Source organism: Leucopleurus acutus, assembly GCF_964270905.1.
Source record: "Leucopleurus acutus genome assembly, chromosome: 13".
NCBI classification, from domain to species: domain Eukaryota; kingdom Metazoa; phylum Chordata; class Mammalia; order Artiodactyla; family Delphinidae; genus Leucopleurus; species Leucopleurus acutus.
The window spans coordinates 50006965-50028176 of NC_139155.1; the positions used below are offsets into that span (position 1 = coordinate 50006965).

The 21212-nt window shown below is 40.6% G+C and overlaps 1 protein-coding gene across 9 annotated transcripts in view; it reads left to right on the top strand.

Annotated features, from left to right (window-relative positions):
* Nucleotides 1-21212, top strand: part of OSBPL1A (oxysterol binding protein like 1A) — a 210731-nt gene that overhangs the window by 106341 nt on the left and 83178 nt on the right. For 8 of the 9 annotated variants that reach the window (XM_082853217.1, XM_082853216.1, XM_082853215.1 and 5 more), the window contains one exon: nucleotides 12556-12718. The exons of the other annotated variant lie outside the window; for it this stretch is intronic. In XM_082853217.1, coding sequence (XP_082709343.1) covers nucleotides 12556-12718 — 163 coding nt within the window. The remainder of the gene's footprint in view (nucleotides 1-12555; nucleotides 12719-21212) is intronic. 9 annotated transcript variants of the gene reach the window in all.

A 21212-nucleotide genomic window follows, 5' to 3' on the forward strand; every position in this document is an offset into this window, starting at 1 on the left:
TTAAACTTCTCTGCTTTTAAAAATGGTTGTTTACCTCCTGCGGGATTATCTCTAAAAAAAGAAATGTATTTCAGGGATACATAAGATATATAAATCTGTGGTGAGTGATTACATAAGAGTAAAGCTATTTTTAGGTAGAAGCTTTGCAGCCATGATGCAGCAGGAGCGTGCTTTACAGAATCTCAGATCGGGTTCCTATAGTAGACGGCTGAGAGAGCCATGCGCGCTGCACTATAGGAGGGTACCTTGTAAGCATCATTTTGCGTTTGATGCAATGCAGATTTTTCACAATTGCGATTTTGATGCAAAAGTTTGCAAACATCAATTCCTAAATAGACACATTTAAAGATATTTTGCTAATTGTAAAATTATGAGAGATTTATGAAAGACACACACACACACACACACACACACACACATATATAAAATATAGAGCTATTTTCTATAAAGCATAGGGAAGAATATAAACACCAGAGCCCAGCAACCACTGGCAGGAGGTTTTGGTTTGTCTTAGTTTGTTTGTATTGGCAAATACACAAATACAGCAGACACTGCAGTTTGATATCCTTTGTTGTTTTCATTAGTATCAGAGGATTTTTCTTTGTCATACATATTCTTCAAAAATATGTTTGAGTAAGAAATGTATTATTTTGGCTCCCATAGTCAGCGAGCGAGTGGTCTTTTCACTATGCCCTTACTATTGCTAAATATTCTCATTTTTCTGTAGCTTTATTGAGGTTATAATTGACAGACAATAAATTGCACACATTTAAAATGTAGTTCAGTGAGTTTTGATGCACGTTTACGTTGTAGACCCATCATCACTTTCAGGATTAGGAATATTTCTATTACTTCCAAAGGTTTATTCCTGCCTGTTGTGGTACCTCCTCCTCTTCCTTCTACCCCCGTCCACAGGCAGCTACTGATCAGCTTTCGATCACTAATTAGTGCTCCGTAGGCATTGTCTAGAATTTTACATATATGGAATCATGCTTTTATGGGGGTGGAGGAGGTTCAGCTTCTTTAATAATGATCTGCAGATTTATCCATGTTGTTGCTCGTAGCAATAGTTCATTCTTTTTTATTGCTGAATAGTGCTCCATTTTATGGCTGTACCACAGTTTGTTCACCTGTTGATGGACATTTGGATTGTATCCAGTTTTTGTGTGGAGTTTTTGTGTGGACATAACCTTTCATTTCTCTTAGGTATCAATAAATACTTAGGAGCAAATAGAATGGCTGGATCATATGGGAAATGCATATTCGTGGGGGCTTTTTTTTTAGTTTGTTTTTTAATTAAAAAAAATTATAGCGTTTATATAACGTAAAATTAACTGTTTTGAGCATAAGGTGCATTGGCATTTGGTAATTCACAATGTTGTGTAACCATCACTCTATCTACTTCCAAAACATTTTCATCCCCAAAAAGAACCCTGTACCCATTAAGCAGTCACTCCCCATTTCCACCCCTGCCCCCAGCCCCTAAAAATGACTCATCTGTGTTTTGTCTCAGTGGATTTGCCTGTTTGGGGCATCATAAATGGAATCATTGCGTGTGTGAGCTTCAGTGTCTGGCTCCTTCAGCCTGATGTTTTCCAGCATCGTGTGCATCGTAGCATCTATCAGTACTTGATCTTAATGACTGAATAGTATTCCATTGTATATATACAACACATCTTACACATTCATTCATTTATGGACGTTTAGGTTGTTTTTACCTTTTGGCTATTGTGAATAGTGTTACTTTGAACACTTTTGTACAAGTATTTGTTTGAACATGTTTCAGTTTTTTGGGGTATGTACCTAAGAGTGATTTTTCTGGGTCATGTGGTAATTCTGTGTTTAGCTTTTTTTGAGGAACCACCAAACTGCTTTCCACAGCATCTGCACCATTTTACATTCCCACCATCAGGGCACAAGGGTTCTTTTTTTTCCCCATCTTCACCAACACTTATTGTCCTAGTGGCTGTAAAGTGATACGTCATTGTTATGATTCACATTCTTCTAATGACTAAAGGTGTTGAGCCTCTTTTCATATACTTGTTGGCCATTTGTATATGTTTGGAGAAATGTCTGTTCAAGTTCTTTGCTCACTTTAAAATTGGGTTGTGTAAAAAATTTTGGTCAAAATAAATACTCCATGAGGACATTGCATTTATACATATACACAGTTTTTCCATAAATAATTTTTATTTAGTTATTTATTATTGAGAATATATCTTCTTTGATACATTTTTTCCCTTAGAGGTTCATTTAAAAAAAAAAAACAAACTAGTTCTTATAGTTCATTATTCAAACATGGTTTAGCCGAGACATGTTCAAAGCAGCTGTAATCTTCTCTAGGGCAAACATCCCACACTAAATTGTTTTTTCATATCTTCAGCAATTTTTTCTGTCTTACAGCAGTATTTTCTGACAAAGGAATATATCTTAGTTTTTCATCACACTATTTTCTGTCTACTATTTTTTTTGTAATTTGAGAATAAGTATTTCCTCAAGTGATTTGTAGCTTTTTGTCTTTTCTGTTAAAAACCATTAAAGGAGTTGCTAAACATTTGATTACATTTAGTGAAGAAATTGAAAAGGTAAAGCTCTGGACTGAATGTCAGGTAACTTTAAACATCACTGAAGAAATTTGGGGAAGTTTATCTTCACCCTCTCAATGCTTAGCTTTTAAATGTTGAGACACATGTCATGACTTCATGTGCTCATTAGTTTATATCTCAAGGCATAATAATAACCCATAAATAGAGGGTGACCTGCACACATCCATATATCTATGTATACGTATCCACATCCATATATCTTCATACGGTCTTCTGGAGAACCGGCTTATTGTCGTCTGATTATATGTGATCTGTTTTTACCGGGGTAGCTGACAGAGCTCCCACTGGCAGTAGAAGCCTTTGCTGTATTCCCTTTGTTCACTTTGTTAGCATCGTTAGTATCTTCGATCTGGATTTCCTTTGTGGTGCTCTTCACGTTATGGGTGTATTTTGTGAATTCACTGAAACTAGATGATACAGTCTGTAAGTCCTCGTAACCAAGCTCTCATGAGCTGCAGTGCATCATGATACCCTGGAAGCAGTTGCTTCTGTCAGCCTCTGAGTGGTAGTCTCCACTCTTCCCCGAAGTTACTGTGCGTCCTGCACTTGACCCTGGACCAAGTGACCCGTGGACCATGTGGGGGCACCGTTGTTGTTAATCTGTATATATCATATCTGTATATGTAACATTTGGTCTAATATTTTTACAAAAGTAAATATAAAAGACTTTATAATATTCCTATATCTCATGGGTACACACACTCCACTTTGGAGACTGTAAATGAAAGCAAGTAAAGAACCATTGAAAAGCTTAAAAGTAATGATGGGTTTGCATTTTAAGTAGGTGTACTGGGCAGGAATGTGAAATGTCTTTTTGTCTTTTTTCTCCTTCTAGACTATAAACTCTCCAGGGATTAACCAATCTCTTCTTCTGTTGATACTTTGTATCCCTAGCAGTACCTTGAAATAGTAGTACGTGCCCAGCAAATATTTAACTAAACTGAAATTCTCCTGAATTGGCAATTCTTATCCAGAAGCCACATTAGAATAATTTGTGGAGTTTTTGAAACAGCATCACATGTATTAGTGTTAGTATTAGCATTGAACAACAACAACAAACCCAAAGCCAAATAACATGAGCTGAAGTTAGAGAATTTCTTTTTCACCTTAAAGAAGACGGGAGGTAGGCAGTCTGGGCCTGGTGTGGCAGTTTCAGGTGTCGGCGGCGGTTCCAAATACTAAAGTCTAGTCAGGAGGAAGGAAGCAAGCAAGCGAGCAAAAAATAGGAGTGTGCCCTGCCCTTTAAGGAGACCGGGTGGATTCCTTACATCACTTCCATTCTTGCAGAACTTAGTCATGTGGCCACAGCTGCCAGAAAGACTGAGCAGTGGTGTTTCAGGTGGGAAGACTGAGCAGTGGTGTTTCAGGTGGGAAGGCTGAGCAGTGGTGTCTAAGATGGGAAGACTGAGCAGTGGTGTTTCAGGTGGGAAGACTGAGCAGTGGTGTTTAAGGTGGGAAGGCTGAGCAGTGGTCTTTAAGATGGAGGGCATTGGTAATCAACTATGCTCCAATATAAAATAAAAATTAAAAAAAAAAAAGATGGAGGGCAGTGTAGCCAGCTAACAACTTGGGGTTCTTACTAAGGAAGAAGAGGAGACTAGATATTGGGAGAAATCAGAGTACATGGACCTCATTCGTTCTTTTAAGTCCTGAGGCAGTAGGTCTGGGCTGAAACTGGGCATTCTGATTAAAAACCAAACCAAACCAACCCTATAGCTGCTCCACGTATACTCTTCACGATGGAGTATCTCAACTCGAAGCCAAGTTTGGAACAGAACAGATCTTAAAAGAAAAGAAACCCTTCTCCTGGGGAGGGCATGGATTCAGCCAAGTTCCTAATCTCCCTAACAATCTTGCCATTTTACAGTGATGCCTTTCCTGACAGGGGTCCAAGGGATGGTTTTAACAAGTGCTTTGCTGTAGTCCAGGTAACTGCCTGCCCTCCCTTATTTATCTGGTCCATCAGTCTAGTAACCCCATTCCCCCAAACAGTGAGACCCTCTGCTTCTAAAATTCCTGATCGTGGATTGCCATCGACTGTGTTTAGCGTCTTATGGTTATTGGCAACACCATGGGTTGGAAAGCTTGTGGGCTTTGGCGTTAAAAGATCTTGGTTTCAGTTTTTTATTCTTCTCCTAACCTTTGTCACGTTACTTAAACTTTATGATCTACATATATGCCTTCCTCATAGGGCGGTTAGGAAGATTTAATGAACAGTATGTAAAAGTGCCTTTTAAAATGTAAAGTGCTATGCATATACTTTATCAGTCATAGACAGAAACAGCCCTGTGGAAGCAAAACCATTGTTTACACAAATGCTTAGGAAGTTAAGCCCTGTTTTTTTGCTAGATGAACTCTCATACTAAAGTTAAGAATAGTGAGATTTTAAGCAACATTTTTGCTCAGGGTCGTGCACTTAAATTATTAGTTCTGGGATAAACTGTGAAATACTTGTTAATACTGGTTAAAGAGATTTTATCAAAAAAGTTATTTTACATTGCTTCAGTCCCCCTCTATTCTCTCCTATTACTATACACCCGAATGTTCTTCATTTTAAAATTCTTTTCAAGACTTACTATTGAGCATGTCATATGCAACCATTCCAGGCACTTAGGGAATACAGTCATGAACAGCTATTTAATCGGGAGTTTGAGACATGATTAAAAGAATAGACTTTTTAAAATTTCAGAATCTTTATTGAGTAGGTTGATTTGGAATTTTACCATTTTCATATAGCCAACCCTGATTTTTTACATTATATTGAAATTTGTTTGCCACAGTTTAATATATACTATTACGTGGCAATTTAACATCCTGTTCTGTAATTTATGTGATACCTAAACACCTTTTGAATTTTTTAATGCATTATACTATAATCTAGAATAATTTGGAGATTATACATTGATGTAGTAGTGCTCTTAGGAATATAATTCTGTAAGTGCTCACTTCCGGAATGTAAAATGTACATAATTATGGAAGTTGCACTTTATTGTAGTTGTTCCTTACGTGACTGTTACAGTCAGTGCCAACTGATTCAGCTTTGTAATTGAAAGAGAAAATTATTATGAAATCTTACTTGTACCAAGTTATTTCAAATGCCAGAACCGTTGAGCAAGGGAGTGGACTTCATATGTATTGAATCTACTGCTGGTAGCATACCATGGAAGTGAATGGTACTTTTGTTTCAGAAGACATATTTCTCTTTTCTGCTTCTTTTTTTAAAAAAATGTAAAACCGCAACTTAGTCGCATTGTTGTTTGTATGTAGCATTATTCTCCCATTGATTTTATTTCTATGGGAGGTTATTTTAATTTATTTTTTTTAATTAATTTTTATTGGAGTATGGTTGCTTTACAGTGTTGTGTTAGCCTCCACTGCACAACAAAATGAGTCAGCCATACACATACAGATATCCCCTCCCTTTTGGACTTCCCTCCCATTTAGGTTACCACACTGCATTGGGTAGAGTTCTCTGTGGTATACAGAACGTTCCCATCCGTTGTCTGTTTTATACATAGTATCAATAATGTGTATGTGTCAATCCCAGTCTCCCAATTCCTCCCTCTGTGGGAGGTTATTTTTAAATCAGACTGACAAAAATAGCTATCAGGTAGTCTGGGTTTATATTGATTCTTCTAAGAATCACTAGCCCTTGCTTTGTAAACTCTCCGTTTATTTACCATGTTTCTTAAGTGACTATCTATTGGGCTCTGTCCTAGATATGGGAATAGGCAGTTACCCCCAAATTCCTCCTTGACTTAAAATGTCTGAAGATACACCTGGGAGTAATTGATTTAACAGATTATTAGCAGAAACTGCAGTTTAACAAGCTCCATTGAGGTCATTTTACTTAGAGTATGTCAGTAAGTCAACAAGCAGGTAACACCCTCACCTTCATTCCCAAGGCAGAGCGGAGGGACAGAGAAGTATAGAGGTAATTCCCAGTGGGATTTCCTTTTCTACTGGCTTGAGCCAGATTGAGGAAGATGGCAGTGCCAGTAAGAAAGGGGCATTTTTTTTAACGGTGCCAGGAGCAAGCCACAGTCTATTATGAGCAAAGGGAAAATTCTGGAACAGCTGCCTTGTGTTGGGTTGACCAGATAAGTGTGAATGAAGCTTTGGAGGGCCTTGGATATGATCTCATTTGAAATCTCAGGGCAAGCTTTTCAGTGCTGTGTATAATGTTACAGAGACTGGTAGCTTCTTACACATCGCATGCCGGGACCTATAGGTTGAAGACCTCTGTTTCCTATTCTTTCTAGTTCTTATATGCACTGAGACAAAAGGAGCAACTAGAAGAAAACTTGGTTACACATACCTACCTATCTGCGTCTGGGCACGTACATGCTGCTCTTTCTCCTGCAGCTAAGGATGAACTGTCCGTGCCCTTAGCGAAGGCCAACTGTGTGGATTAGAGCCCATCCTTTCATTGCAAGTTCAAGAACATCATTCCAGCAGTTCTCTCCTTGCACTCCTACATCACTAACTTCCTCTCTGTTGAATCTTTCCCATCGATATAGAAACATGCTGGGTTGTCTTTCATAATAAAACCTACTGACCCCCACACCCCCTTCCAGCAATTGCCCCAATTTTCTCCTTTCCTTTTTAGCACAAAGAATAGGCTGTACTTGCCCTTTCCAAGTTTCCTTCTCTCATTTCTACTCACCCACTCCCGTCATGCCTTTGCCTTCAGCATTCTCTTAACGCTCCACTGAGCCTTTCCTTGTCAGGGTCACCATTGACCTCATCACTAAATCCAGAGGGCTTTTCTTAGTTCTCGTATCATTTGATCCATCATCAGTGTTTGACATATTTAATCACTCGTTCCTCCTTCAAGTACTTCGTTTAGGCTTCCAGAATACCACACACTTCTGAGTTTCCTTCTGTCTCTCCTCTTTTTTTGTTTCCTTTGCTGGTTCTTTCTCGTCTCTCCCATCAGAAGGAAATCTCAGTCCTTGGATTTCTTCCTGTGTCCGTCTCACTTTCTCCCTTAGTGATTCTATCTAGTCTTAGAGCTTAAAACATAATCTATTTGCAAAGGACTCCCAGAGTTATATCTCTAGCCTGGACCTCTTCCCTGAAGACCTGATTTGGTTATCTAATTGTCTACATGACATCTGCATGAACGTCTCATGGTAACTCTCGTGTATGAGTTCCTGATTGTCCTGGTCCTGCAGTCTTCCTGCATTGGGTAATGATGACGCTGTCTTTAGTTGCTCAGGGCAAAACTATGGAGTCATCCTTGATTCTTCTCTCACGTCCCATAGATGTGCCTTCAGAATACATCCAGAATCTGATTACATGTCATCACCTCCATTGCTATTACCCATCTCTTACCTGGATTGTTGCAGTAGCCTCTTAGGGATCTTTTTGATTCTAAGCTTGACCTTCCCCCCAGGTCTCTTCTTCAGCTTATCAGTCAAAGACATTGTGTTAAAATGTAAATCAAATAATGTTACTTCTCTGCTCAGAACCATGCAGTGGCTCCTCTTGTCAGTCACAGTCAAAGCCAGAACTCCTACAGTGGTCTGTAAGCTCTCTGCAGTTCCCCTCCCCACCACAGCCTCCTTGCACATCCTACCTCATCTCCATTTCCTCCTATCAGACAAATCTGCTTGGCCACTGAGGCTTATTTATAGTTAAGTAAGTGTCTTTCTTAGTGAGAGGAAGGACTGAAAGAAAAGGCTTCAGGAACATAAGGAAATGTGTACAGTTGAAAAGGCATTGATGGGATGGCATAGAAGAAGGGCATTAGAGTCAGCGAAACCCTAAAAGTTAATGTGTGCAAGGGTGCTTTGTAAATCTGTAAAACAAAGCAAATGTATACTATCCACTCATGAGGATATGTTTCCGTACTTGATCGTGCCTGAGACATGGGATCAGATCTTGATGGTCCTGCACCCTGGGGGTGAGAGTGTGATTCAGCCTGGCTGTGAACCTGGAATAATGTCTGCTTGCATTCACATGAGAGCTGCCCCGCCCAGAGCAGTGCTGTCGTCCTCAACGAGCAGAAGAGCCCTTACCAGCTGTAAATGACCAGAACCACTTTCCAACAGCTGTGTGGCAGTAGCAGGGAAAAGTCAGCATATTGTTGGTCCTCTAACCACGGAAATAAGTGCCAGTGCAATTCCTTATCTAAGAAATAAAATTAGATGTTTTTAAATTCAAGATGTAGTATTTTGGTCATAAGCCAATATGTCCTTTGTTATAGCCACACATCCAGTAACAAAGAAGAAAGGAGAAAGACTAATGCTGTTGAACTGACCGGAGTGTAGCCAGTTGAAAGAGCTTAACTAGATTGATCATCAGGGCCAGAATGTCACGTAACCTGTAATTGGATAATTGGCCACAGTGTTCTCTGAATACTAATCACTTACTCCTGCTTAGTGGTGTGTCTTTGCCAGATTTCATCATTGTCTCTGCCTGATTTAACCTCTCAGAAACATAGGTAAGTAACAGGGTGCTTTATAGAAGGAGAGAGCCGATGCAGTGTGTATTTACTGGCTAGCGCGAGACTTTTTAAGACGCTGAATTCTTTTGCTGGCATCCATTCACTGACAGAGTGAAGAACAGTTTGGAAGTATTCACCGTGCATTTCACCCACCAGCATGAAATGGAGTAAGATGAAAGGGGGTCATGTTGAAGTGATGCGAGGAGATTACTGGAAAGGCTTGAATTTGCATTAGTCTTAAGGGGCCACAGACACAGAGCAATGTGTCTATTAAGAATAATTAATAATGTGTAACTATTAAATATGTGATGGTCAGTCCTTAAGTTGTTCCTAATAAAAAGGTTGGCATTTATGTTTACTTGGTTATATGTTGATTTTTGTGTGGCAGAGTGGCTGAGGGCATAGATTTTATATGTGAGTTTGAAGAATTCACCCTATGCTAGAAATGGCCTAATGTAATTACAGACACATGCTGGGCTTCACTGATTTTGTGAAGGAAGGAAGTTCTTTGTTCCCTTAATAAAAACTAGGGTAGTTATAGTTTGAGGATTTAAAAAACCATAGTCATATGCATGTATCAGTGCAAGTGTTGATACACAGAAAAGTGAAGCACTGTGCCTGCAATTTCAGAGAGGGATCGCATAAAGGTACTGTTTCTGTTCCAGCATAACTTCTAAGCTGGCAAATGAGAATTCAGAGACAGAGTTGAAAAGTAAGATGAAGATTTTATGCATAAGTTATCTAAGAACCTATTGAGAAATAGGTGGCGCTGCTAGAGTTCTTCCGTTTGTTTGTTTTTTAATTTGAAGACCACTGTGTTGAAGCCACCAATTAGATTATTCGACAGCAGTAGAATCCCATAAGTTCCTTATGCAGAACTTGTACTCTGTATCACTTGATGAGTAGTTCCACACTAAACTAAGTAGTTCCAGTACAGGATATCCCCTAAGTGTTTCTGAAATACTGAGATTGTAATAGATTTGGAATGACACTGTTCCAGTTGACTGTTCCAGTTGATTGATTTAATTGACCAAAAAGCATCCACTGCAGTTAAGTATGTTCTTAGATGCTTCTTTAAAGCAACAAGAGAGCACTTTACTAGTGCAGTTTTTGTGACACACCTACTCTCAGCTACATCACTTTACAGGATGGGGAGGTATTGCCATTTGGTGGGAAGTTTGAGGGTAAGGTACCTTCAGTACAGAAGATCCTGTTATGCTTGAAATTAATACAAGTGCCCTCAGATCAACTGACAGATGAAAATAAGGTGAAAACCAGAACTGTAGGTAGAGCCTCTTCTCTCCCTTCTGCTCCCACCCCTTTCCCTCCTTCTCTGAAGAGCAAGTGAGAACAGATGTCAAGGTGGCAGAACTGCAGGGACGCTTACTTTAAGTGGATAAAGGCTCAGGATTTTGTATGTGGTTTTGTTGAGGGAACTCGATATTTTGGGGCCTCGATCATTTGTTTTGCCACTTTTCTGAAATCGAGATGAATTTAGGTACTGAAACTTACGTATTTCTTAACCAGAAGACATAATTTAGTTGATTCTTACATGGAAAGGTACAGTGTCAACAGCACATTTGCATTTTGATACTTGAACAGCTAAAAAAGAATAAAGCTAAAGGGAGAGGCGTGGGCAGGTGTAAAAGAGTTCGGATCTTCCTGCAGTGGTGTTTTTGGAATCTACAGCAGTGCTGATCTTTTCCATTCAAAGAAGTGTTCATTTTGGATATTGTGGTGAATTTTGTAGGCCTTGTTTATAGGTAAGTGAGTTGTTTAACATATCAAGTGGAGGAAGAACAGTTTTGTTTTGTTTTTTTTTGGTCTAGGTTGACTTCAGCCATAGTAAAAGTATTTCCTCCTTGGAGATAAAATTTTAGATTATAGGAATATTTGCAATTCCTTAAAAATTATAATTATATAAATATTTAATGTTTTTCCGTTTTGCATGTCTTTTCTGCTCATTAGTGCTTACCATTTATTGCAATTTTTATTTCATTATTGCAGTTCTAATAAGAATAACCTCGTTACTGTAATGATAGTAAATACTAAGATGCCTTGAGGACTGGAACTGTTCCCAAGATAATGAAGGTTTAGCCCTATTTTTGTTACAAACTTAGCATTTTGGTAGAACTGTATTTTAAGTCATATCTGGGATTCTTGGAGTGTTGTACCTAACGCGTGGCTGTGAAGTCAGAACGTAGAGGGAGCTGCTGCATCCTTGGGGACCAAGGGGAGGAGACTGAGAGGGGTGCCAGGAAGTGGGAGGCGAGGATCAGCAGAGAGCAGCTGGGAGCAGCGGTGAGAGATTGGCCAGCTCCAAGACCCAGGAGCAGATGTTTTGACCAGGAGGAGGTTTCAGAGGTCACCCCATCTAGTGCCTTTCAAACTGTTGGAACAGCCCCTGGCTTTGGGCCTGGAGGGGAAAGTCAAAGAGGCTCCTGACCCAGACCTGGCATCATCCTGTGCAGTTCTGCTTCCTGAAACATCTGTTTTATTTGTTGAGATTACATTTGAGAAACAGGTTGAGCTGCTAGAGTTTTTTTGTTTGTTCTTTAATTTGAAGACCATTGTGTTGAAGCCACCAATTAGTTTATTCGACAGCAGTAGAATCCCAGTTTTGTAGGTGAGGAAGCAGGCCCAGGAAACTTCTGAGATGACCAGCTCCTCAGGCTGCTGCCTGAAGCGCCGCGTGGGCTCTAGAAGTTGAGGGAGATAATGGAATAGTTGTGGTTTTCAGAGTTCTGATACGAGGATAGGTGAAACTGTTCATACCAAATCTAGTACCTGCTGTTTTACATGAGAGTTAGGTTACTTACATTTTATATGGTTTTAGTTAACTGCAAATTCAGATGCTATTGAATTAGATAGGAAGAACAGATTGTATCTTCAAAGGATTAAGGCTTTGCTTTCTCTGTAATCTATTATTTATTTTGCACACTAGATTCAAGGTAAAATATGGAACCAGAATCAAAATATGTAATTGAAAAATGGCAATTAAAATGTCATTACCTGGCCTCTTGTTCCCCCTCATTTGATATACCAACTATTTTGGAGGTGAACTAGCGGATTATGTCTTATGCTTTGATGTGGTACACATTTTAATATTTACAGTGGTTTCAATTCTTTATTTTGTTCAAAAACTGGTTTCTTAATTTCATGATTAATGTTGAATGAAATATTCTCTATTAAAAATTTTATATGATTTTCAAATTGGCTAATGCCCTTATACTAGGATCCTGATCATTTGAGCTGAATTTGTTTGCTAGTTCTTAATCTATTTTCATTAGCTGGCAGTGTTGTGAGAAAAGACCCCATGGGAAGAACAGAATTAGCTTAGTAATTTTGCTCATCCATCCATGTGTATGTAGCACGACTGTTTTCATTCCTGATGTTGCAATTGAAGTGGATCTGAAGTGAATAATTTTCATAACCTTTTGAGTAAGTCTATATCTCCTGTCACTCTGAAGTCTTTTTTGTATATCTGTTTTCTTCCAGGTGAGGAATTTTAAATTGGAACAGGAACAAGAAAAAAACAAAATTTTGTCAGAAGCGCTGGCGACTCTAGCCACTGAACATCATGAATTAGAACAGTCTCTGGTTAAAGGCTCCCCACCTCTCAGCATCCTTAGTGAGGACGAGTTCTATGATGCACTGTCAGGTAATTCTAGAACCCTGCCATCTGTGTTGTTGGTAATTCACAGTTGACCACCTAAATGTCTTCTTAGGGTGGATGTCACCTTGAGTTTCCTGAAATAAACAGATGGAAATGTATCACTTCAGCTCCCCAGATGACCTACTTTTTGTGTGACATTATTAAGGCAGAAGCCCAAAAGTTTGAAATGAAAGTCATCACTGAGTCTGCCTTTGTTGACAGCATATGCTGTGCTGGGGCCAGAGTGCGGTGAATCTGGTTTGTTCCTTTATTTGATGACTGTTAAATACCTCCTGGTGCAAGGTGCTATTGTGTTAAAGGGTAGAGAGATGGATAGTTTCTATTCTCAGAGAGGTCGAAGAGTGAAGGACACATATAAGAAGAGTTGGCTACAGTGTGGTATGCTGTGTGCCAAAGGAGAGGTGAGACCGCGGTGTAGCTGAAACAGAGAAAAGGAAGAGCTTAACTTGGCCTCAGAGATACAGGCGTCAGAGCGACGTAGCATACTGGCAGCGAGCAGGGACTCCAGAGTCAGATTCCCTGAATTGGAATCCTGCCCCTGACGCTGGTCAGCTGTGTGACCGTGGGCAAGTTCCATGACCTTCCTGGTTCTCAGCTCTCACATATTTAAAATGGGGATAATTATAGTTTCCATTTCAGTGGGTTGAGTCAGGATTAAGTGGGTTCACATGTGTAAGTAGTGTTTGGGACAGTGCCTGACAGGTACCACGTGTTCAAAAAATGGGAGATGTGTGTGGAGAGGTGAGAATGACTTTTGAGAGGAGGTACTGCTAAGTAGTTTTGACTTTTTAGGAACTTCCTTCAGAATTTTGAGGTAGATGTGGGCGGGGTCATGGAAGGGAGCCTGGGAGCGGGTGGTTGGAGATCAGCGAGATGGAAAACAATTCTTTTATGCGAAGAAATTAAGTGCTTATCTAAGTAGATGAACATATACAATTGATGGGTCTCACAAAACTTGACCATGGAAGCAGGAGACCTCAGTGGATATGGAATTAAAGGGTCAAATTAATGATAGGAAAGGGAAAGAAGCACAGTGAGAGGTTGTAGAAATGAGAACTAAAGAAGATTAGGTTAAGAAAGTTAAAATGGTGTGATGATACAGGACAAGGAAAATGATGTTGGTGGATATACAGAGAAGAGATTCATCATAGAAGATAAACAGCACATAGGAACATTAATTTTAGAAGTGTGACATGATCAAAAGAAGCGGAAAAGCTAATTCTAATAGCCAGATTTGGGAATAATTAGAGAAAGGATTGTAATGACTATGATGATAGAAGTTAGATGTGGTATTTGGGAAAATAGTGAGTCAGATTGAGAAGAGAATGTAGAGACCGGATGTGAAAGCAGTGGAATGAGTGGCAGAGGTAAAGGAAGTATTTAACCTGATTGACGGAGGAGGGAGGAGAGGGTGAAGGACACTTGAGGCTGCTGACATTTCTTCACATCTACTCTCTGCCATGTCCAGTCCTGTTACCGCCTGTATTCCTTCTGTTTGGGGCATCCAAAAAGGAAAGCTGCCAGACAGATTATTGGATTAAATGCAAAGAGGTCTGAATGTAAAAGAACCTGGACACTTCAGCTGCTCATCTTTGCTGTCCTTTTAAAAACAAAGGAAAAATTTAATTTTTATTTTAAAAAAGGTATTTGTTATAAATAATTCAATGTAAAAGTATGTATAGTGCCCAGTGAAATTTTCCCTTCATCCCTTACCCTAATTGTGCACTCTTGCTCAGAGATTCTTATTAACAGCTTGATAGATTCTCTTCCAGACCTTTTTAAAGCATTCGCGTGGATATATGCATGTGTACGTATGGGGTTTTTAAAGAATCATGAATGGAAGTAGCTGTATAATTGTTCTAGATCTGCTTTTTCATGTAACAGTGTATCTTGGAAATCTCTCCCATCAGTGTTACAACTCTAGCTCATTCTTTTTAAAGGTTGCATAAAAGTCTATGATGTGATTTAGTAGAGTTTTCTTAGTTATTCTCTTCTTGATAGACATTTAGCGGCTACTGTCATCTTTCTACTTCTCAGTCATATTTTCACATTTATTTCCATAGTCGTCTCCTCTGGGAGAAGGCGATAAGAAGAACTGCAGTCCCTGGGTCAGGATTGGCAAATGAATTTCATCTCAAGTGCCAATTCAGATTGGTTTGCAGTCAGTACTGCCTGCTTGATGGGTTGCCGTGTTGAGAAGGATCCCAAGGCTGAGTCCAGTGCCTAGCTTAGTCAGTGTGTTCCACCGTGGCTGGAGAGAAGGAGCTAGAAGGACAGGTGCCTTGAGTTTACTCATCCCTGCCCTGAATGACCCACCTGAGTTCTATTATATTTGCCTGAACATAGTAGCTTTTCTTTGGCCACTCCTACTATTTCCTACTACAAATCTCAGGAATCATTTGGTCCAATGTAAAACTGTATTAAAATTACGAATCAGATGCCCAGGGTTGAAGTGTTGCCCTGCTGATGACCTAGCCACGTAATTCACTGAGATCATAAAAGCCTTCATTTGGGAATGACTTCATCTTCTCACTACAGTCTACACATTAACCTCCATTCCCTTTCCTCTTTCTCTTCTGTTACAAAAGAAGTGTCCCCTTTTCATTAAGGCCATTCCCTCCTGATTTGTTCTGGTACCCATCTCCTTGTGCCTTCTCCAGAACTTTTGTTTAGTTATTGCTTCTTTCATCCACAGTTTCTTTTTTTTTCCTCCCAATTTTATTGAGAAATAATTGACTTACAGCACTGTATAAGTTTAAGGTATACAGCATAATGATGTGACTTACATACATCGTGAAATGATTGTCACAAGAAGTTCAGTGAACATCCATCATCTCATATAGATACAAAATCAAAGAAATAGAAAAAGTTTTTTTCCTTGTGATGAGACTTCTTAGGGTTTAACTTTCTTAACTTTAATGTATAACAACATACAGCAGTGTTGATTATCTTTACCATGTTATACATTACATCCCTAGTACTTATTTGTCTTATAACTGGAAGTTTGTACCTTTTGAGACTAGCTTCATCCATTCCCCCTCCCCCCACTCCCCACCTCTGGTAACCAAAAATCTCATCTTTCTCTGTGGGTTTTTTAAATTTGTTTTTGAAGTATAATTGACCTGTAACAGTACGTTAGTTCCTGTTACACAACATAGTTATTCAATATTTCTGTACATTTAAAAATGATCACCGTAAGTCTAGGCATCTGGAAGTTTGTACCTCTTAAGCTCCCTCACCTAACTCTTTCAATACCACATTATCTTAAATGCTAACTTAAAATTCCTGTAATAGTTTCCTATTGCTGCCATAACAAATTACCACAAATGTAGTGGCTTAAGTAATGCAGATTCATTCTCTGAGCTCTGGAGGTCGGAAGTCCTGCAGTCAAGGTGTTGGCAGGCCTTTGTTCCCTCCGGAGGCTCTAGGAGAGAATCTGCCTTCTTGCCTTTCTAGCTTCTAGAGACCACCTGCCTTCCTTGGCTCAAGGCCCCATCCTCCACCTTCACAGCCAGCAGTTTGACATCTTCCAGTCGCTCTGACTCTGACCTTCCTTCCTCCCTTTTACAAGGACCATAGCAATCACAGTGGACCCACTCAGATAATCCAGGGTAACCTCCCGATGTCAGGGGCCTTAACTCTGTCACACCTGCAGAGTCCTTTTACCGTGGAAGGTCACACATCCACAGGTTCCACAGAGACTAGGACGGCCATCACTGGGGGCCATTGTTCTGACTACCGCAGTTCCCAAATTTATTTCTCCAGCCCTAACCTCTTGTGAGAGACTTATATACTGAGCTGTTTGCTGGATAAAGAAAAGATGAATTCTTGATCTTCCTCCTGGAGTTTGCTTCATTTTAGTAAGTGGCACCTCTTTCCTGTCCTAAAGCTGTGAACCTGGGAGTAATTCATGGCATTCACGTGCCACCTCCATGAAACGCAGACCGGGGTCCGTCCATTCTACCTTCGCGACCTACTTTGAATCCACCTATTAATATGTTCTGTTACTACAGGGTGCGGGTTAAAAGTGTAGGTACTGCAGCTGGAAGGCTGTTGATAAGAGATGGCTCTACCAATTCCTGTACCCGTTGCGAAATGATTTCACTTTATAGTGCCTCATTTCTTCATCTGCAAGTAGGTCATAGGATTATTGGGAGGAATAAACTAATAAATATTTGTACTTAAAACAGTGCCTGGCACACTAAGGGGCTGCCCATTGTTCGCTCGCAGTACCGTCACCTGCGCTGCACACGCTCTTGTCCAGCCTCTTAACTGATCACTGTGCTTCCAGCCTTGCCTTATTGAGGTTCACGCCGTATGCACCACCCACACTGATGCTTTGCAGACAATCACATCATCACATTCCCCAGCCTAGGATCCTTCAGTGGCTCTTCACTGCACCTAGAATAAAATCCAGACTCCCTAGCGGGCCTTCAAGGCTCCTGACGTGACCCACACCTTGCCTGTCCCTTGTTCGTTGACTCGCTGGGCTCCAGCCACACCGGGCCTCCTCCATCCTCACAACGCAGCAGTGACAGAGGCTATTGGGTCAGAGGTAAGAGAGAACAAAAACAAGTATACAAACATGTATTTCATTTAAAGCTTTTTTAAATTGCTGAATCAGAATAATAGATTAAATCAAGCCTATCCTAATATCAGTATTTAAAAGATGTGAGGGCTCCCCTGGTGGCGCGGTGGTTGAGAGTCCGCCTGCCGATGCAGGGGACGCGGGTTCGTGCCCCAGTCCGGGAGGATCCCACGTGCCGCAGAGCGGCTGGGCCCGTGAGCCATGGCCGCTGAGCCTGCGCGTCCAGAGCCTGTGCTCCGCAACGGGAGAGGCCACAGCAGTGAGAGGCCCGCATACCACCAAAAAAAAAATTTTTTTTAATAATAAAATAAAATAAAAGATGTGAGAAAAAGGGTTTTAAAGATACTTCTCTTAAAATATTTCTAAGTTATTTTCACGAAATGCTTAAACTGCTTTTTTAAAGTCAGTTACAACTTGTTTTACTTCCTTTAAAATTAAGTCCATGTGACTTCCTGATTTCCCTTTAAAATTTTTTTCAGATAAGCAGGATCAATGAAAATCTAATACAGTGGGTGAGACAAAACTTGATATAAGCCTACAGTGTAGTGTATTTTTTTCCAGCTCTATGGGATCTTTTGATTATTTAATTTTTTTCCAGTATGCTCAATGAGTTAAGATTTCATAAAATTCCATAAAGCAAACAGATTCTTTCTCACAATTTGGTTGAATTCCGTCGTGTAACCTGATTAGAAGGAACTACATCTAATGAAGCATCATATCTTGTCCTCATTGTGTGTGTGCTTAAGGAATGAAGTAGTTAAATCGAGTGAGATTTCTGATATTACTACCTGTGAGTGAGCACTTCCTGGGAAAGGGGCGAAACCTTCATGCGTGTTAAAGCAAAAGGTTTAATGAGAAACTAGAGGCTAACTCGTTCTGTGGAAAAATTCCATTTAGCTGGCAAATGAACAGAAATATGTAGAAGGTACCACTTTAGGGAGGAATAAAGCAGCGCCTTCCACATGTTCCTTCCATCGTTCTGCCCTTTTCATTTCACCCTCACTTGATGCCACCCCCTTCTTCTACCAAAGCTCTTGAATATCTCTAAAGCATCAGCTCTCCTGGGTAGCCTTTCCTCACTCCCCCAGGCAGAATTAATGGTTTCTCCTTTTGTGTTCCTTCAGTTTACACCTCTTTCATAGCCCTTTGGTTGTACTGTGCTTGTCTCTTTATGATGGTAGAGACCCTATCTATTTATATTCCTGAGGTACTTAACATAGACTCAGAGTTGCTCTGTAAATGCTTGTTGAATGCAGGTTGTTGAACAAATGTCATTGATATTTCTGTCCTCCCTAAAAATATATTGGTTTTCAGTAAAGAGCACAAAAGAAGCAGTATCACTTGCGAATTTCACGTGGTCTGCATGCACCACTTTGGATGCTATGCGGAAGAGGAGGGGTGGGTGACAGAGGAGTGAGCTGGGATGAGATGTAATTAAAAGATAAAATTTGTTCTTGAGGAATTTATGACCAAGTTGGAGGTATGAGACTTGCTCCCAGAGCGGGGGCGGGGGGGGGGGGATGAAAAAGTAGCTAAGGGGGAGAAAATTAAAGGTGCTTGGCTTTATGGATGTCCTAAGGCATTATTTTACCAGTTACCAGTTTTGTTACCAGTTAAATAACTTAATGGCTGTTATTCTTTAGCACTGGTCTGAGATAGCAGTTTCACTAAAATTCCTGCCTTTTGAATTTTAAAACTTCAAAATGTATTGTCTTTCTTACTGTCTGTTCATTTTCCTTTTTAGAAACATGATGAGATCAGTTGTGCAAGAAAGCCTTTCTTGCTAGGTTTTCCTCTTAATGCTATTTTGGTTAAAATGTGCATGAATAATGCATACAAATCCAATAGTGTAGATTGGTAAAAGCAGTAGAACGTTATGTCACAAAATTGAAGCCAGCTTTAGCATTTCTCAGCAGTTGCAAGAGTCGATGCTCACGTCTTTTTAAATCAAAGGTTTTAGAATGGAAAGTGTTAAAATAGCGACTTTGGTTTTGTCCGGAGGCGAGTAACGCAGGAAGTTATGACCCATGTGGAATAATGTTTAATCCAATAAATACAACTGGTAATAGTTGAGAAAAGAAGTGACATCTCTGCTGACAGTTCACATAGAAGACGCAGGATTTGACCCAGGTGATCAGAGGTATTGGCAGGAAAGCCGAAGAGCACCGTGACCTTTTCGTAAAGGCTGTGCGCTCTGTTCTTTATGTTTCTGAGCCTGGTGTCCTCTTCTACAGTTTAGTATGAAATAACCTGTACAGTTCTTATCTGGGCCTTTTCTGTGAGTCTTTACTCTTGTCTGGACCTGCCTAGGATGTGGAGATCTCTCCCTCCTCTGTATTCCCAACACTTTTTTCTCTGGTCTTTTTTTTTATTTTATTTTTGACGATTAGCCATACTACCTTGTTCTTGCCCTTTTTCTTGTTATATAACTTTTTGTGTCTTTGTTCCTCATCTTCCCCCAAACCCTGCATTTCCCTTAAGGACAGAGACCTTGTTGTCTTAACTTTTGTATTTCCTCTGTTGCCCAGTACAAAACAAGTTCACTGGTTGATATGATGTGCAGCAAATTGGGTACCACAGAGTATGGCTGTTATTAAACCCCTTCTGTATGTAGTATGGTACGACACTCTGGAGAAAATCTAAATAGTGCCAGGGGCTCTTACTCTTGTTTTGTGTTTATAACATTAAAAAATTATCCAGCAGGGTTTCCCTGGTGGCGCAGTGGTTGAGAGTCCACCTACCGATGCAGGGGACACAGGTTCGTGCCCTGGTCTGGGAGGATCCCACATGCCGCGGAGCGGCTGTGCCTGTGAGCCATGGCCGCTGAGCCTGTGCGTCCGGAGCCTGTGCTCCGCAACGGGAGAGGCTGCAGCGGTGAGAGACCTGTGTACCACAAAAAAAAAAAAAAAATTTCACTGTAAAACCATGTGCATTTTGTACTAGTGTTGAGAGCATGTCCTTAACCAGACACACTTACCCAGTGCCCACTGTGTGCAGTGCTTTGCCAGGCATGGCACTACCAAGGGAAAGAAGATCCAGTCCCTGAATCAGGGTTTCGTAGTCAGTCCAGGGGAAGAGGCTGAGCATGGAAAGATGGGCACAATGTGACGTGAAAAGGGTTTGGGCCTCCAGCCCACCAGAGCTACTCACTCCCAAAGATCAGCCCCCGGAGTTTGCCGTTCTCAGTGACTATATCTACGCTGTCATCTCAGTTTTATACATCCCACAATCTAACCACTGTCTCCTGTCTTTCAGCCCATTCTCTTAAAAACCCTGATCCCAACATTTCTTTGACCAACCACAGTGTCTTCTCCGTGTTTTCACTGTTCCTCTCCGCTCGTGTCCTTGTTCCGTCCTTACCAGCTCAGATGGCGCGGGCTGTCATATAATCGCCCCCCTGCCTTTCTCTCCCTGCACTGTGCTCACCCAGCCCATCCCTCCCCTCCTTCCGCACCGGTGCTCAAGTGACTGGCCACGCTGGCAGCTCTTGCTTGAGACCCACAGCTGTTTAATTTCTGTGGTGCCCTTTTGCTGCCCAGCAGTCCTACTTCATTTCCCTTGTCAGTTCCTTTTACATGCTTATTTCATACTTTGCTCACTTAAAATTTCTAATACCTTCATCCTCTGTCCTGCTCCATCGGAGGACATTATTTATGTCACTGAGAAACTCCTCGTGTTTCCACTCACACACCTGGCTGTGTACATGTGTGGGCATATTCTGCTTTCTCTACATCGAAGAATGTTATGTCCCTAACTGACGCCAGCCCCTCCGTATGTGCCTGGGATCCCAGTGCCTCTGACTTACATCAGGACATTAATGTAGCTCCTTCTTTCTCCCAGGTAATCAGTTATTCCTGATGCCCATCAGCTATCTTATCTTTCAGAATGCTG